General features: G+C 44.1%; 1 protein-coding gene across 1 annotated transcript; it reads right to left on the bottom strand.

Moving 5' to 3' along the window:
• Nucleotides 1-9,568: 9,568 nt before the first annotated feature.
• Nucleotides 9,569-10,760, bottom strand: sox32 (SRY-box transcription factor 32). Its single transcript, XM_010885556.2, has 2 exons — nucleotides 10,445-10,760; nucleotides 9,569-10,248 (listed from the first exon to the last, which is right to left on the bottom strand). Exons 1-2 carry the CDS (start codon nucleotides 10,758-10,760, stop codon nucleotides 9,569-9,571), a joined length of 996 nt encoding a protein of 331 aa, XP_010883858.1.
• Between the last annotated feature and the right edge of the window lie 1,006 nt (nucleotides 10,761-11,766).

Here is an 11,766-nt window from a genome sequence, read left to right as displayed (position 1 = left end):
CTCCACCGGGACCAGGGCTGAACGCTTCCATTTAAGGCGGTGGTGGGCTAGGAAGTGGGGTGCGGGATGCTGGGTAGTGGCTGGCTGAGTAGTCTGAGCCCCTGTCACGTTTTCTCCAGTGATAAGAGCGGGAACAGGAAGCCATGCGGGGGCAGGAAGGAAGAGCGCTTAAGCTGCCTGGAAGGAGTGTGAAAGGGAGAGAGAGGGGAACGGGGGAGACTGAGAATGGAGATAAATATATGTACCTATATACATACATACAGACAATGAGATACAAGGAGTATAAAGCAAAAGGTGAAGGAGAGGAATCCAATTAAAGCTAGGGATTGGGTGAGTCCGTTTGCAGCAGTCCAGCCCAAAAGCCTTGGTGTCGTCTGCTTAAACCGCAGGTCCAGACAGGTAGGAAGGTGGAAGTTCTTTGCTGGGAAACCCTAAAGGAACCAGGGCTCCACACCAAATACCAATGTTATACAGTCCTCCAGGGCTCCAGTCAAAATACCAATGTTATACAGTCCTCCAGGGCTTCAGTCAAAATACCAATGTTATACAGTCCTCCAGGGCTCCAGTCAAAATACCAATGTTATACAGTCCTCCAGGGCTTCAGTCAAAATACCAATGTTATACAGTCCTCCAGGGCTTCAGTCAAAATACCAATGTTATACAGTCCTCCAGGGCTCCAGTCAAAATACCAATGCTATACAGGCCTCCAGGGCTCCAGTCAAAATACCAATGTTATACAGGCCTCCAGGGCTCCAGTCAAAATAGGGCACAGTGTAGGGGATAGAGCATCATTTGGGACAGAAGCCCAGAGTCCAGGAGGGAAGTTAATGAGCGACTGCATTTGGTCTGAGGGGCCGGTGTTTTGGTCCAGGAAACACTCTCTGTACGTACACCTGTTTCCCACAGCTCCAGCGGACCACACAGTGACTTTTATAATAGGGTTTGGATTATGGTTTTATGTCATTTCACACACATAATTTCATATTGGGTCTAGTCCTAGTACAGATTGTACCTGATATAAAATGTCACACCTATACATATATATTGAAGCAGGATTTAGACACTCCTACATTAAACCAGGCTGAAATTAATGTAAACTGTGTCCTGGTGCAGGAGCATGTAGACCATATCAGGAGCTGTAATCATAAAACAATAAGGAATCTAATCTAATGTGTCAATGGACTGCGCTGAAATAGAATTCCTACTAATTTTGTAGCATATGATCACTGTCGGCCAAAGCCTGGTTTTCATAACTTCTATCAATACCAGTAGTTTTGTTTACCGCTTTTGTAATGTGGCATAAAGCTAAACATGTTAACAATAACCCCCAAAACAGGCACAGACCTTGCTCCATACTTCAGTAATGTATTACTGTGACTACAAATAATGAATTGATCAGAGGACATTGCCCATAGTGGTGATGTAACAAGTCCTAATGAATGGCATCCGAGTCACTTGATGATCCTGTATGGTTTGAGTTGTCATCATAGGGAAGGGACAGTGTCAGAATCTCAGCTCCACCACGCCCCCGTCTGCTTTTCACAATTCCCTCTTTTTAATCTAAAAGGATTTCTCTATTTTGAGATTTTAATCCGGGGTCTGTTTTAATCTCTGGAAGTCAGGGATTGGAGGAAAGGACGAACGGGGCATCAGAGCCACTCAGTTTGGACCCGCTCTCACAATTACAAGCATAAACAGCAAGGCATCTGATAAATAAAGCTCTCTTAATGCCTCTCTGGAAATTAATTTCAGTGTGAACCATGTCGCGTAGGTCAATAGATTTTGTTTGTTTTTACTGCTGTATTCTGAACGTGTACAGAAACGGGTGACTAGAATTCATATTAGCCAAACTGGACACTGCAGCAACATAATTTAGCAGGTGTGTGGATGGGGGAATATCCAGGTCAGATTACAGACATTTGGACTGATTCCAGAGCACAGGTAGGTGTTCCTGATACAGGCTTCAGTGAGCCCCCAGCTGGACTAGACTGGGACTACAACCAGGGACCGGTCACACAGGGATTAGTTCCAGTTATTATCGTCATTGCTCCAAGTATCAAAACACAGCTCTTATCCAGAACAATATACAGGTGGACTCTGAGTTTATTGTCTTGCTCAAGGGCACAAGAATGGATGGGACTTTGGGGCTAGAACCACATTAGAGACACAAGGCTCCGCAATTCACCTCTGTAATAAAAGGCTTGACTGGGGTGGTTTCTCCAATTACACCCCTGTTCCTTATACAGCCCACCACTGCTACGGACCGGGTCAGAAGAAGTGCAGTAGATAGGGGATAGGGCTTCAGTAGGTCCTCAGCCCGGTAATAAGCTTTGAGTGGGTGTAGAGTCCTACTGAGCGGGGGATTCTCCCTCGTTGTAAACGCTATCAGGTGCAGGGCCTCCCCGCCTGCCACTAAGCAGTAAATAAATATGAGACCATTGTATTCCCCGCAGCCTGCCTGTCCTTGTTCTGTGGTGCTGAGTAAACGGACCCACACAATGGGAGCCAGCGCCGCCGTGTCATTGGCCACCTGCCCCCCCCCCCCCCCCTCCCCTCACCATGGGAAAGTGGCTGCGGCGGCACGGAGTGGGCGGCGGTGAGAGGAGAGGCGTGACCCACGCTTTCGCCCGAATGAATTTTTACACGGAGACGGCCGCAACGTGCAATCGAACAAACAGACATTCAACGTTTCAAATAAATAAAAGCATTTAAACAGGGTTGTATTGTTGTTAGATTATTGTTAGGGTTGGGGTTTCTGACACTGCACTCAAGCTAGGAGGCCACGACTCAAGCTAGTTTCTCTACTTGTTGTTTTCTCCTTGGTTACCGGTGGGAGGACCAAACCCCCCAGTAGAAACACAAGCGTTATGTGGTGGATTGGCCGTCACTTCGGGGTGTGTGACTTCCTTTGCTGTTTCTCCACAGGAAAAAAGGGGTGGACAGCCGGCGTGCTGTGTGGACTGAGAATCATGCCTTCCCTGGAAGAATGTTGCACAAGACCTTGAGCTACAGGTACCCAGACCCAGAGAGGCTTCCCAGGGGACATGCTTCACCCGGGCCCGTCCCGGCGTCGGGCCAGCGAGAGCTGCCCCCGGTCTGCATATGTGGCACAGGCGGTCACTTGAGCTCCGTCCCGTAATCACCGATGACTTATGTAGAGTAGTTTTCCAGATTGGTTTTCCTGTCCCTCCAGCTGCGAGTGGGGCAAACAGCACAGGAAGAATAACAGAGGTTGAAGCCAGACTCGCAGAAAGTGGTCTTTATAAACAGGGAACGTATAAAAGCCGAAAGGCGCACTTCTCTCCCCTCGTGAGTTTGGGAGGGGGGGTGAGGCCTAGTCCTGAGGGCCCAAAATCCCTCTCCACGACCCTGACCCACCCCTCCTCAAAAACAGGGCAGTGGCACACCCCTAAATCACCTCACAATGCCACCAACTAAATGCTACTAATCACAGGCTAAAGAAAATGATGCTGCAAACCCCAAAAAAGTGCTAGATCATTCACTTTAACATTGCAGTGCAATGACACATCTTACAATGAGGAATCATAAACTAACAGCCTGTGTGGGCGGTGTAATATATGAAACGCTGAAGTGTGTGAGTGTGTGTGTTCAGGTGCAGGTGAGCTTTCTGAGGGTGGTCCACTTAGCTCTCAAAGATCAGGTGGCTTTCATGTTTCACACATGAGCCATTGCCATACAGAGGGTCTCTAGTCAGCATTGTGAGAGCGGTTGATAGCCCGGCTTCCTGCTGAGAGGCTTGTTTCCCTGAGGCTTAAACTGCTAAGCTAATCACCGCAGGTGTTAAAGTCTCCACGTCAATACAAGCTAACAGGTGCCCAGCATAGGAGGAGGTCGAGGAGGAGGTGGGGGTGGGAGAGGAGGAGGAAGAGGTCAAGGAGGGAGAGGGTATTAGGGCATATGCCCCTACTGAGTGATGTCTGTGGAGTTGCTACTGGAATTGTCATTGTATGGAGATGCAATGACCACACACACACAGACACACACACACACAGACACACACACACATATACGGACATGAACACTTACAAGCACGCACACAGGTGCACATAAAGGTATTGTTCATGTCCTTGACCTGCACACACTGCTAACAGACTCCTTCACCTTTGACAAGGGAGGTCATGTGGAGTCCACATTCCACAGAAACATGAAAGACCACTGAAGAAGAACTGGGAATGACACTCACATTTGATAAGAGCTTGTTATTGGGATTTAGAGTAACACTGCCATGTTTTGTTTTACAGACCACTATTCACCTGATATATTTAGCAACAATGTAGTGGTTTTGACATAATAAATAACTTTAGATTGATTTGGGGTTCATTGGAATAGATAACCTCAAACACCATTTGCTAAGCAAAGTAGCTCCTGGAGTTTACTAACTCCTGGAGTTTACTAAATTTAAAGTCTTTACTCACTATCTTTTCTTTATCCCTCTTTTGGTCCTCAATTTCATGATATTCAATTTGATGCTTCTTCAAAGCATCTCCCAGCAGAATTGGGACAGTCTACATTGAGACACGAGTCATTCCAGTGCCATTCTCATTCTTTTCTGCTTGCTCAACCATGAAGTCTGACCCTTTATGTGGCAGAAGGACCACAATCTCTGATGATGATTGATCTCCAGCCTGGATTCAGCTCACACGCGCTCAAGCCAACGCAAAATGTCACTAGAGAGCAGAGCCATATTCGATAACTAACCACCCTAAACCCGGATGCTGCAAACCAAACGCCCTGCTTCCCACAGGACCCCTGGGCTAATCTGATAGCGTGATTCGAACCCTGGTCTCCAAGTGACGCAGCTTAATGCGAGGCAGTAACTTCACCACTGTGCCATTCAGGGGCCGTCAGGGGCCATTTTTCTCAAGCTATCACCGTGTAATTATCAAATGCACACATTGGCAGAGGGTTTGTAGGTTATTGATTGGACCCAGTATATTTCCTCTTTCGTTATAACACAACATCCTGGAGTTCATGACGCAGTGATGTATGGAGAAAGCAGAGGGAATCTTTTCCTGTGACGTGCGGACAGAGCAACACACCACCTGGGAAGCTCATTAAACGATGTCACGTCGACTCATCAAAACGACACAAACACATTCTCTGAGTCATACTTTGAGGTATTCGGGACGAGCTCTGCCGTATGTTTATGGAGGATGTAATGCAGAACGTAGGCTTGGGGCCTTGGTGCAACAAACAGACTCGCAACAGATGATTACTGCTTGGGTAGGTAGCTTTCTGTGACACATAGATGCCACCATACACAAAACAAGGCATTCAAATGACTATATGAAAAGATATGCACACATGCTGACATAAACACACACACAACATGTATCTACTAAAACCTAAATTGTTAACCAGGGAACCTGAGTTAACAACTTAATACAAGATTGCTATACTTTATGTATTTAATGAACAAAGTTAGGCAACAGCCAAAGCCCTCCTGTAAAAAGGTGATTGCCCCTTACACCCTTCAGTTAGTGTCCAGTAACTGCAACACTTCCTGTAGTTGTTGATCAGTCTCTAACATAACTGTGAAACAATTTCTGTCTACTCCTCCATGTGAAAATGTTTTCACTCATAAACACTACCAGAGTTTCAAACATGAACTGCTTGTTTTAGCTCCTACAACATCATCAGTGTTTCAAATGCATCAAAACATTTGGGACTGGCCTTTGACTAGGCTATTCTGAAACTTTAAATGCATTGCTTTTCAGACATTCTCATGTAGACTTGCATCTGTGTTTCGAATGATTGTATTGCTGCCTTATCCAGATGTGCTTCAGATTCAGCTGACATTGAAGCATTTCTGTATTGAAAAGTGCGTTGAAATCTTTTCACAGTCATGTAAGAATCTGATCAACAACTACTGGCAATGTTGGTTGCAGCTATTATGCACGACCAGGTTTCGTGTATGACAGCAAATGCATTTTCACAAGGGGATATTGGGTGTGATTAATCTAGGTTGATTAAATAAGTGAAATAAGTGTATACAAGTGTATACATAAGTGTATTCATTTAATGTCAAGTTTTTCATTTAGGGTCTGAAATTGTTTAGAACAAAATGCCAAAGAAAAAGGAGGAAATCCAAAAGGGGACAAATATGTCACTGTAGACTATGGGTAGAGTGTCTGATCAGTTCCTTTGTGTTTACTGAGCTTCCCAGCAGGTTACAGTGGACACACCCAGGTGCTGTCTCACTAAAACCCCTCTGCTTTAATCAACTGTCTGGTTCTCCAGCGGTGTCTCAGAACGGCTGGGAACGGCTCTCTGTTTTCCCACCGACTGAAGATCAGAGTTATCCAAATCGCCTCTCCCTTCCCCACATCTCTATTCTGTTTTAACTGGGCTTTTTTGGCATGGGAAATATTTGTTGACAATGACAAAGCAATTAGAAATGTGAAATATGGTTGCGTTTAAAATGTGAAATCTCCATCTTCCTCCACCTCTTCTCCTCCCCGTATCATCTCATCTGGTCGCCTCCCATCCACCACCTCGTATGTTCCTCTGCGTCCCCGTTTTCGGCTCTGCCTCGGCCATTCACCCGTCCTGGGGGCCAGCGGCAGCAACCAGCCAGCCAATCATGGCCTGCGTCTGTGTGTAAACATGTGATAGTCTCAGGCTGAAAGCCCATTGAAACTGTTGAGTGCCTGATCAGGTTATAGTAATCTGATTGGCCCAATTATTTAGTGCTAGATTGAAGTTACCCAGATGACCCGACTCATACCGTAATTAACTGTGGCCATCAGATTTTTTATCAGAGACAATGATTTGATTAATGGATTGCTTTTAAAAGGACTAGGTAGTTGTCAGGCTTTTTTCTAATCTCAAGCACACTATATGGTAGATGGGAGTCATTTTAACCTGGAGTCAGACACGTCTTAACATATTCGCTTAGTGATATATATGTCCCCTGTCTGTTTTTATTATTAACTAATTCATGTATTTACTCAAATTCCATGATGACATGCTTAAACCACAGGGAGTTGACTGAGACTGTGAAATGCAAAAATAAAACTGTGCAGATAGTTCAGGTACCAGTTAAGTAATCATTTTGCAGTTGTGTTTAATAGTCTTGGGGGTAGAAGATGTACACGGTCCTATCTGTTGTAGTTAGGATGCACTTGTACCACTTGCCATGCCTATAATATAGAAACAGTCTAAAAGCCTATCACTTGGATGGTAGTATAGAGATCAGTGTATCACTTGGATGGGTGGAGTGTTTATTTTTAGGCTCTTCCTCTGAGAGTCCCTGGTGTAGAGACCCCGGATGTCTGGGAGCTAGGCTTGGTGATGAACTCAGATGTTCGCAACACCTTCTGCAGCATGTTGTAATCGAACCCAGGGCAGTTACCACAGCAAGCAATGATGCAGCTTAGTCAATATGCGCTCTATGGTGCTTTTATATTTTAAAGAGAAATGAAAAATAAATGTCTGTTTAAGGACCTTGAGAGTATTTCACTTCAGACTGTTTCCTGTTTGAGTTTCCTTCTCGTTCACAGACTGATGAGACATTCCTGAAAGAGAATTCACGGATGAGCCCCCTATCAGTAGAGAGCAGCCCTGAATTTACCCAAAATGTGCACTGTGCTTACAACAGGAAATCATTGAAGACCTTTATAGTTGAGTTGAAAGTAAAATATTGCTAATAATAGCTCTTAAAATCTGAAGAATGTCCTCTGTAAGCAAATACCGATCTATTCTTAGGTTTATTGTAAACCTAAGTAATTTATAAGATCAATATTCTTCAAACTGAATTGTAATATTTAGATAGGTAATCTCTAACTATGAAAGTGTTTTAATCCCAAGAATGTCTCCTTAGGACCTGTAGCATAGCTGGAATATCAGTCATTACATGCCATGAATTCTTCCCAACTGATAACATGTCTCATCCCTTCCTCAGTGAGGACTGAATGGATTTCGAAGGCATTCCACGCTGGAGTATAAAAAAAAATTATTGAATGTAATGTAAACAGGCAATGTTAAACAAAACTAAGGGCACCTCAATCTATATTTATCACCCTGTGTAGAGTCACAAAAGTTCACAAAGAGGAAAAATTCACATAATACTTTCAACCAGAGTAGAGATTTTCTCATTAAAAATGTATTCGCTCATTATTATTCTAAGAAATTGAATAAATTGTTTCCCCATGTCCTACATCTGTCCTCTCAGCCATTTACTGTTGATCGTAATCCTTTCACTTTTATCATTGATGCAGTCTCTATTTGTCCTTTACAAACCCCCTGAATATTAATGGTTGCTATGACACCAAATTACAATACAATAGCGGACTTGACGATGCGTTAAGAGAAGGGAGCAAGAAATGTCTCACATGAGAGAGAAAAGATGAGTTTATTAAGCTTTTATTGTTGCATTTATGTGTCACACATGAACGCTGTCTGAACGGTTTGGACAAGAGTATCATGGGAATGGACCTGACGTCAGATTTCTTCCGTTCATTCAGATTGCTTGGCGTTGGAGCCTGGAAGTGCTGAGCAGAACAGCTCCTCAGGCCCCTATTCAGCCTTCTCTCCTGGGCAGGTCGCTGGATTTTAGCCTCCTGGACACTATCCAGCACTTTCCCCTTGACCACAATTAATAACCATCCCCTGTCATTATTTAACAGTTTCCCCCCGTAAGCTTTTTATAAGCATGTCTCAAAAAATATGTGAATTTGAGTTTGTGCTGTGCTATATTGTAGCACTCATTGCTTGGCAGATGGAGCTGGCCTGGGCCTCATGCCCTGCTAATGGTTGCAGAGCTCAGTTTAGCCGATAGTTTATACTGAGTTGGCCCGGAGTGAGATAAACGTTCTAGTAAATGGATAAACATTTGGCAGCCAGTAGCATTTGAGTCGGGAGATGTGTCGATATTTGGCATATTTTTAGAGCCTTTGTGAGATGTTTTAAAATGAAACAGGAAGTGTGGACTTTTATGCCCCTGGCGCCTGCCCAATGCCCCCCCACCCCCCACCCCGACAGGGGCCAAGAAAGACACAACGGTAGATAAGACAGTATGTCAACAGCCGGGCTTATGCCAACTGCTGGGCAAGCAATAGCCACGACAGCCTCTCAAGTACACTCTAGTTTGTTGACCAAACTAATGAAATCATATAAACTAAACAGAGCTTTTGAAGCCAGTCATTCTTCATAAATGAAGCAATTAAATAGAAACTAATTTTAGCTTTATTTATAAATGAATCTGTTAAAATGTATACTTTTTAGAACAGTTAAATGTAGTATTCAGTATGAAATCATTAGGACATAAAACAAGGACATTGGTAAAGAAATCAAAATGTATAGGTTATTTCAGATTACTTAAATAATTTATTTACGGTGGTCACTGACAAAAACAAAAAGCCACAATATACTGTAAATACCTTGTAATGTTTAAAACATGTCATGTCATTTCCATACATATGAATAGCATGAAATAGTTTTGGGGAGCGGTTAAATTAATTAAAACATTTTGGAGCCACCACATATACTGTACACACAAAAAAAAAACTGACATGAAGGTTTGCCTTATATGGTAAAATTACATAGTTCAGGCCTCCTGTAGGCTGCCCTGTTGCTGATAACCGGACTCGATTGGCTCGGGCCGGTGTGAGGCGGGTCCCAGGTATTTCTCGAACTCGCTGCGGTCCAGATCATACAACATGTCCAGTTGAACCTGCTCCAGATAGAACTCCAAGGATGGCCCGGTGGAAGAGGACCGTTGGGGACCCCTCCCTCTGAACACCCCCTGTTCTCCATGAGAAGCAGCACAGGCTGGGGTGGGGGAGCCATGCTGCTGCAGTCCATGCTGGGTAGGGTAGTACGGATGAGGCTCTGTTTGGTACGTGTGAGAGTACAACAGTGGCTTGTTCGGGAATGTGGGAGCTGGGTCTGTGTAAACTGCCATGTTTTGGTAGGTCCCGGGTACATGGGAGAAGTAGGCCTGGGAGTTTTGGTAGATGTCCGGGTTGGGATAGGATTGTTGCTGATGGCACTGGTTCTGGACGAGGTAGTTGAGGTCATAGGGCATGGTGAAGCCCTTGCCACAAAAGCCAGAGTGAGTAGCTGTGGCCTCCACAGGCTGGGTTTTGGGGCACTTCTTCAGCTGTTTCTTCCTACGAGGCCGGTACTTGTAGTGGGGATGGTCGATGGTGTGCTGCACCCGGAGCCGCTCTGCCTCCTGCATATAGGGCCGTTTCTCTGCCAGAGACATGGCTTTCCAGTGCTTACCTGTAGAAACACAAATATATGAGTCATCAGTATAGAAACATCACAAACACTGCGTGCTACATATCAGCTGAGGTTCCATGTAAGACATCATATAGAATGGCTGCAGGTTTAGACAAATAATAATTAGAGGTAATTGTTAAAATAGTATGTTTCAACGGCAATTTAATTGAAAAGGGAATTATTTAGTACAACTTACCGAGAATTTTGCTGAGGTCGGTGTTTTCCAGTTCTGGATTGAGCTGGGCCAAGCGTCTGCGTTCCTCCTTGGTCCAGATAATAAAAGCGTTTAGCGGCCTCCTGACACGCTTCTCTGCGGATAGTTTTGGCTCAGGACTGGAGCAGACGGAGTCGGAGTTCACCGAAAGAGGACTGGATGGGCCAGAGCCGGGGGAATGAGCCTCCACTTCCGTCATTTGCTCACTCTGGGTAGACGCTCCGTGGAACTTGTCACTGTCGGAAATATTTTTCGTTGCGCAAAGTTCGAAATGTGGGGGGATCCGATCAAAGTACATGGTTACGTATATATATATATTTTTTTTCCTTCGAGGTTGCTATGAGGTTGCCCTCCTAGTTCACGATGGAGACCGGCTATATGCGGCCCTGGGAGTCCATCCACCAATGGGAAGCAAGGAGGAGTGGATTTAAGGTGTGAAATCCAGGTGTTTTCTAGTCATTGATAGTTTATGGTGACACAATATGTAATCAGTCATGAAACATACATTCTCATGTAATGGTAATTTAAAGAATACACACAGGCCTACAATTTTCCTCGAATATCAAAGATTTTAAAAGTTTTCCTGATAATTGCTCTCATAGTTCGTTGTCATAACTGCTCAATTATTTAATGATATCTTGGCAAATTTGATTTAGGCCTGGATGTCTTTCACTGGAAATGTTTCGGTAATACCGCATTAATACACATGAGGCTGGCATATGCGCAGTCTTGTAATAGGCCTATGCCAAATAAATAGGATGCCTCTATTCCCGTTTGAGATATCGTTGAAGTTGTAAATTGAGAAATTAGTTTCCTTTCCTGTGTGTGGAAAATAAAATTAAATCAATTGAGCATCAAATACACATCAAAGTTCTTTGCGAGTACATTAGTTATTCATTAAAAGACCACGAGTCACGTGCCAAACGCTCTTATCTGGTCAACTGTCTCTATCAAAGCACATTTTACAGGACTGAAACAAACATGATGAAGGACGGTTTATTATACGATTACGGCGAACAAATATTTACCCCCCAGAAAAGAGATATACACTTTTGATAATGGTGCAGGACAAGCTCTCTCGCTCGTGACAGTGTCTTATTTCAAGCCGTTTCAGTAGGCACTTAATAACATTGAGCTTTAGCCATTTAAAAACATGTTGTGGGTTTTCATGGGTTAACACAACGACTTATCTAATATATAAAAAATTATATAAAAAGAAAAATATGTTGTCTATTTTGCACAGATCCTTCTGACAGCTTGGCCACGGCGTGCGCGGTCGTTTTGCCTTTGCCGTGTCAGGTTTT

The sequence above is a fragment of the Esox lucius genome, chromosome 21 (assembly GCF_011004845.1).
Source record: "Esox lucius isolate fEsoLuc1 chromosome 21, fEsoLuc1.pri, whole genome shotgun sequence".
NCBI lineage: Eukaryota > Metazoa > Chordata > Actinopteri > Esociformes > Esocidae > Esox > Esox lucius.
This window is presented reverse-complemented; position numbering and strand designations above follow the sequence as displayed.

Bases quoted from the DNA above. Each gene is read 5' to 3' on its own strand.
- sox32 (XM_010885556.2), bottom strand. From the start codon at position 10,760: ATGTACTTTGATCGGATCCCCCCACATTTCGAACTTTGCGCAACGAAA. The intron at 10,249-10,444 runs GTAAGTTGTACT...GTGTTTCTACAG, and splicing joins CGACCTCAGCAAAATTCTCG to GTAAGCACTGGAAAGCCATG.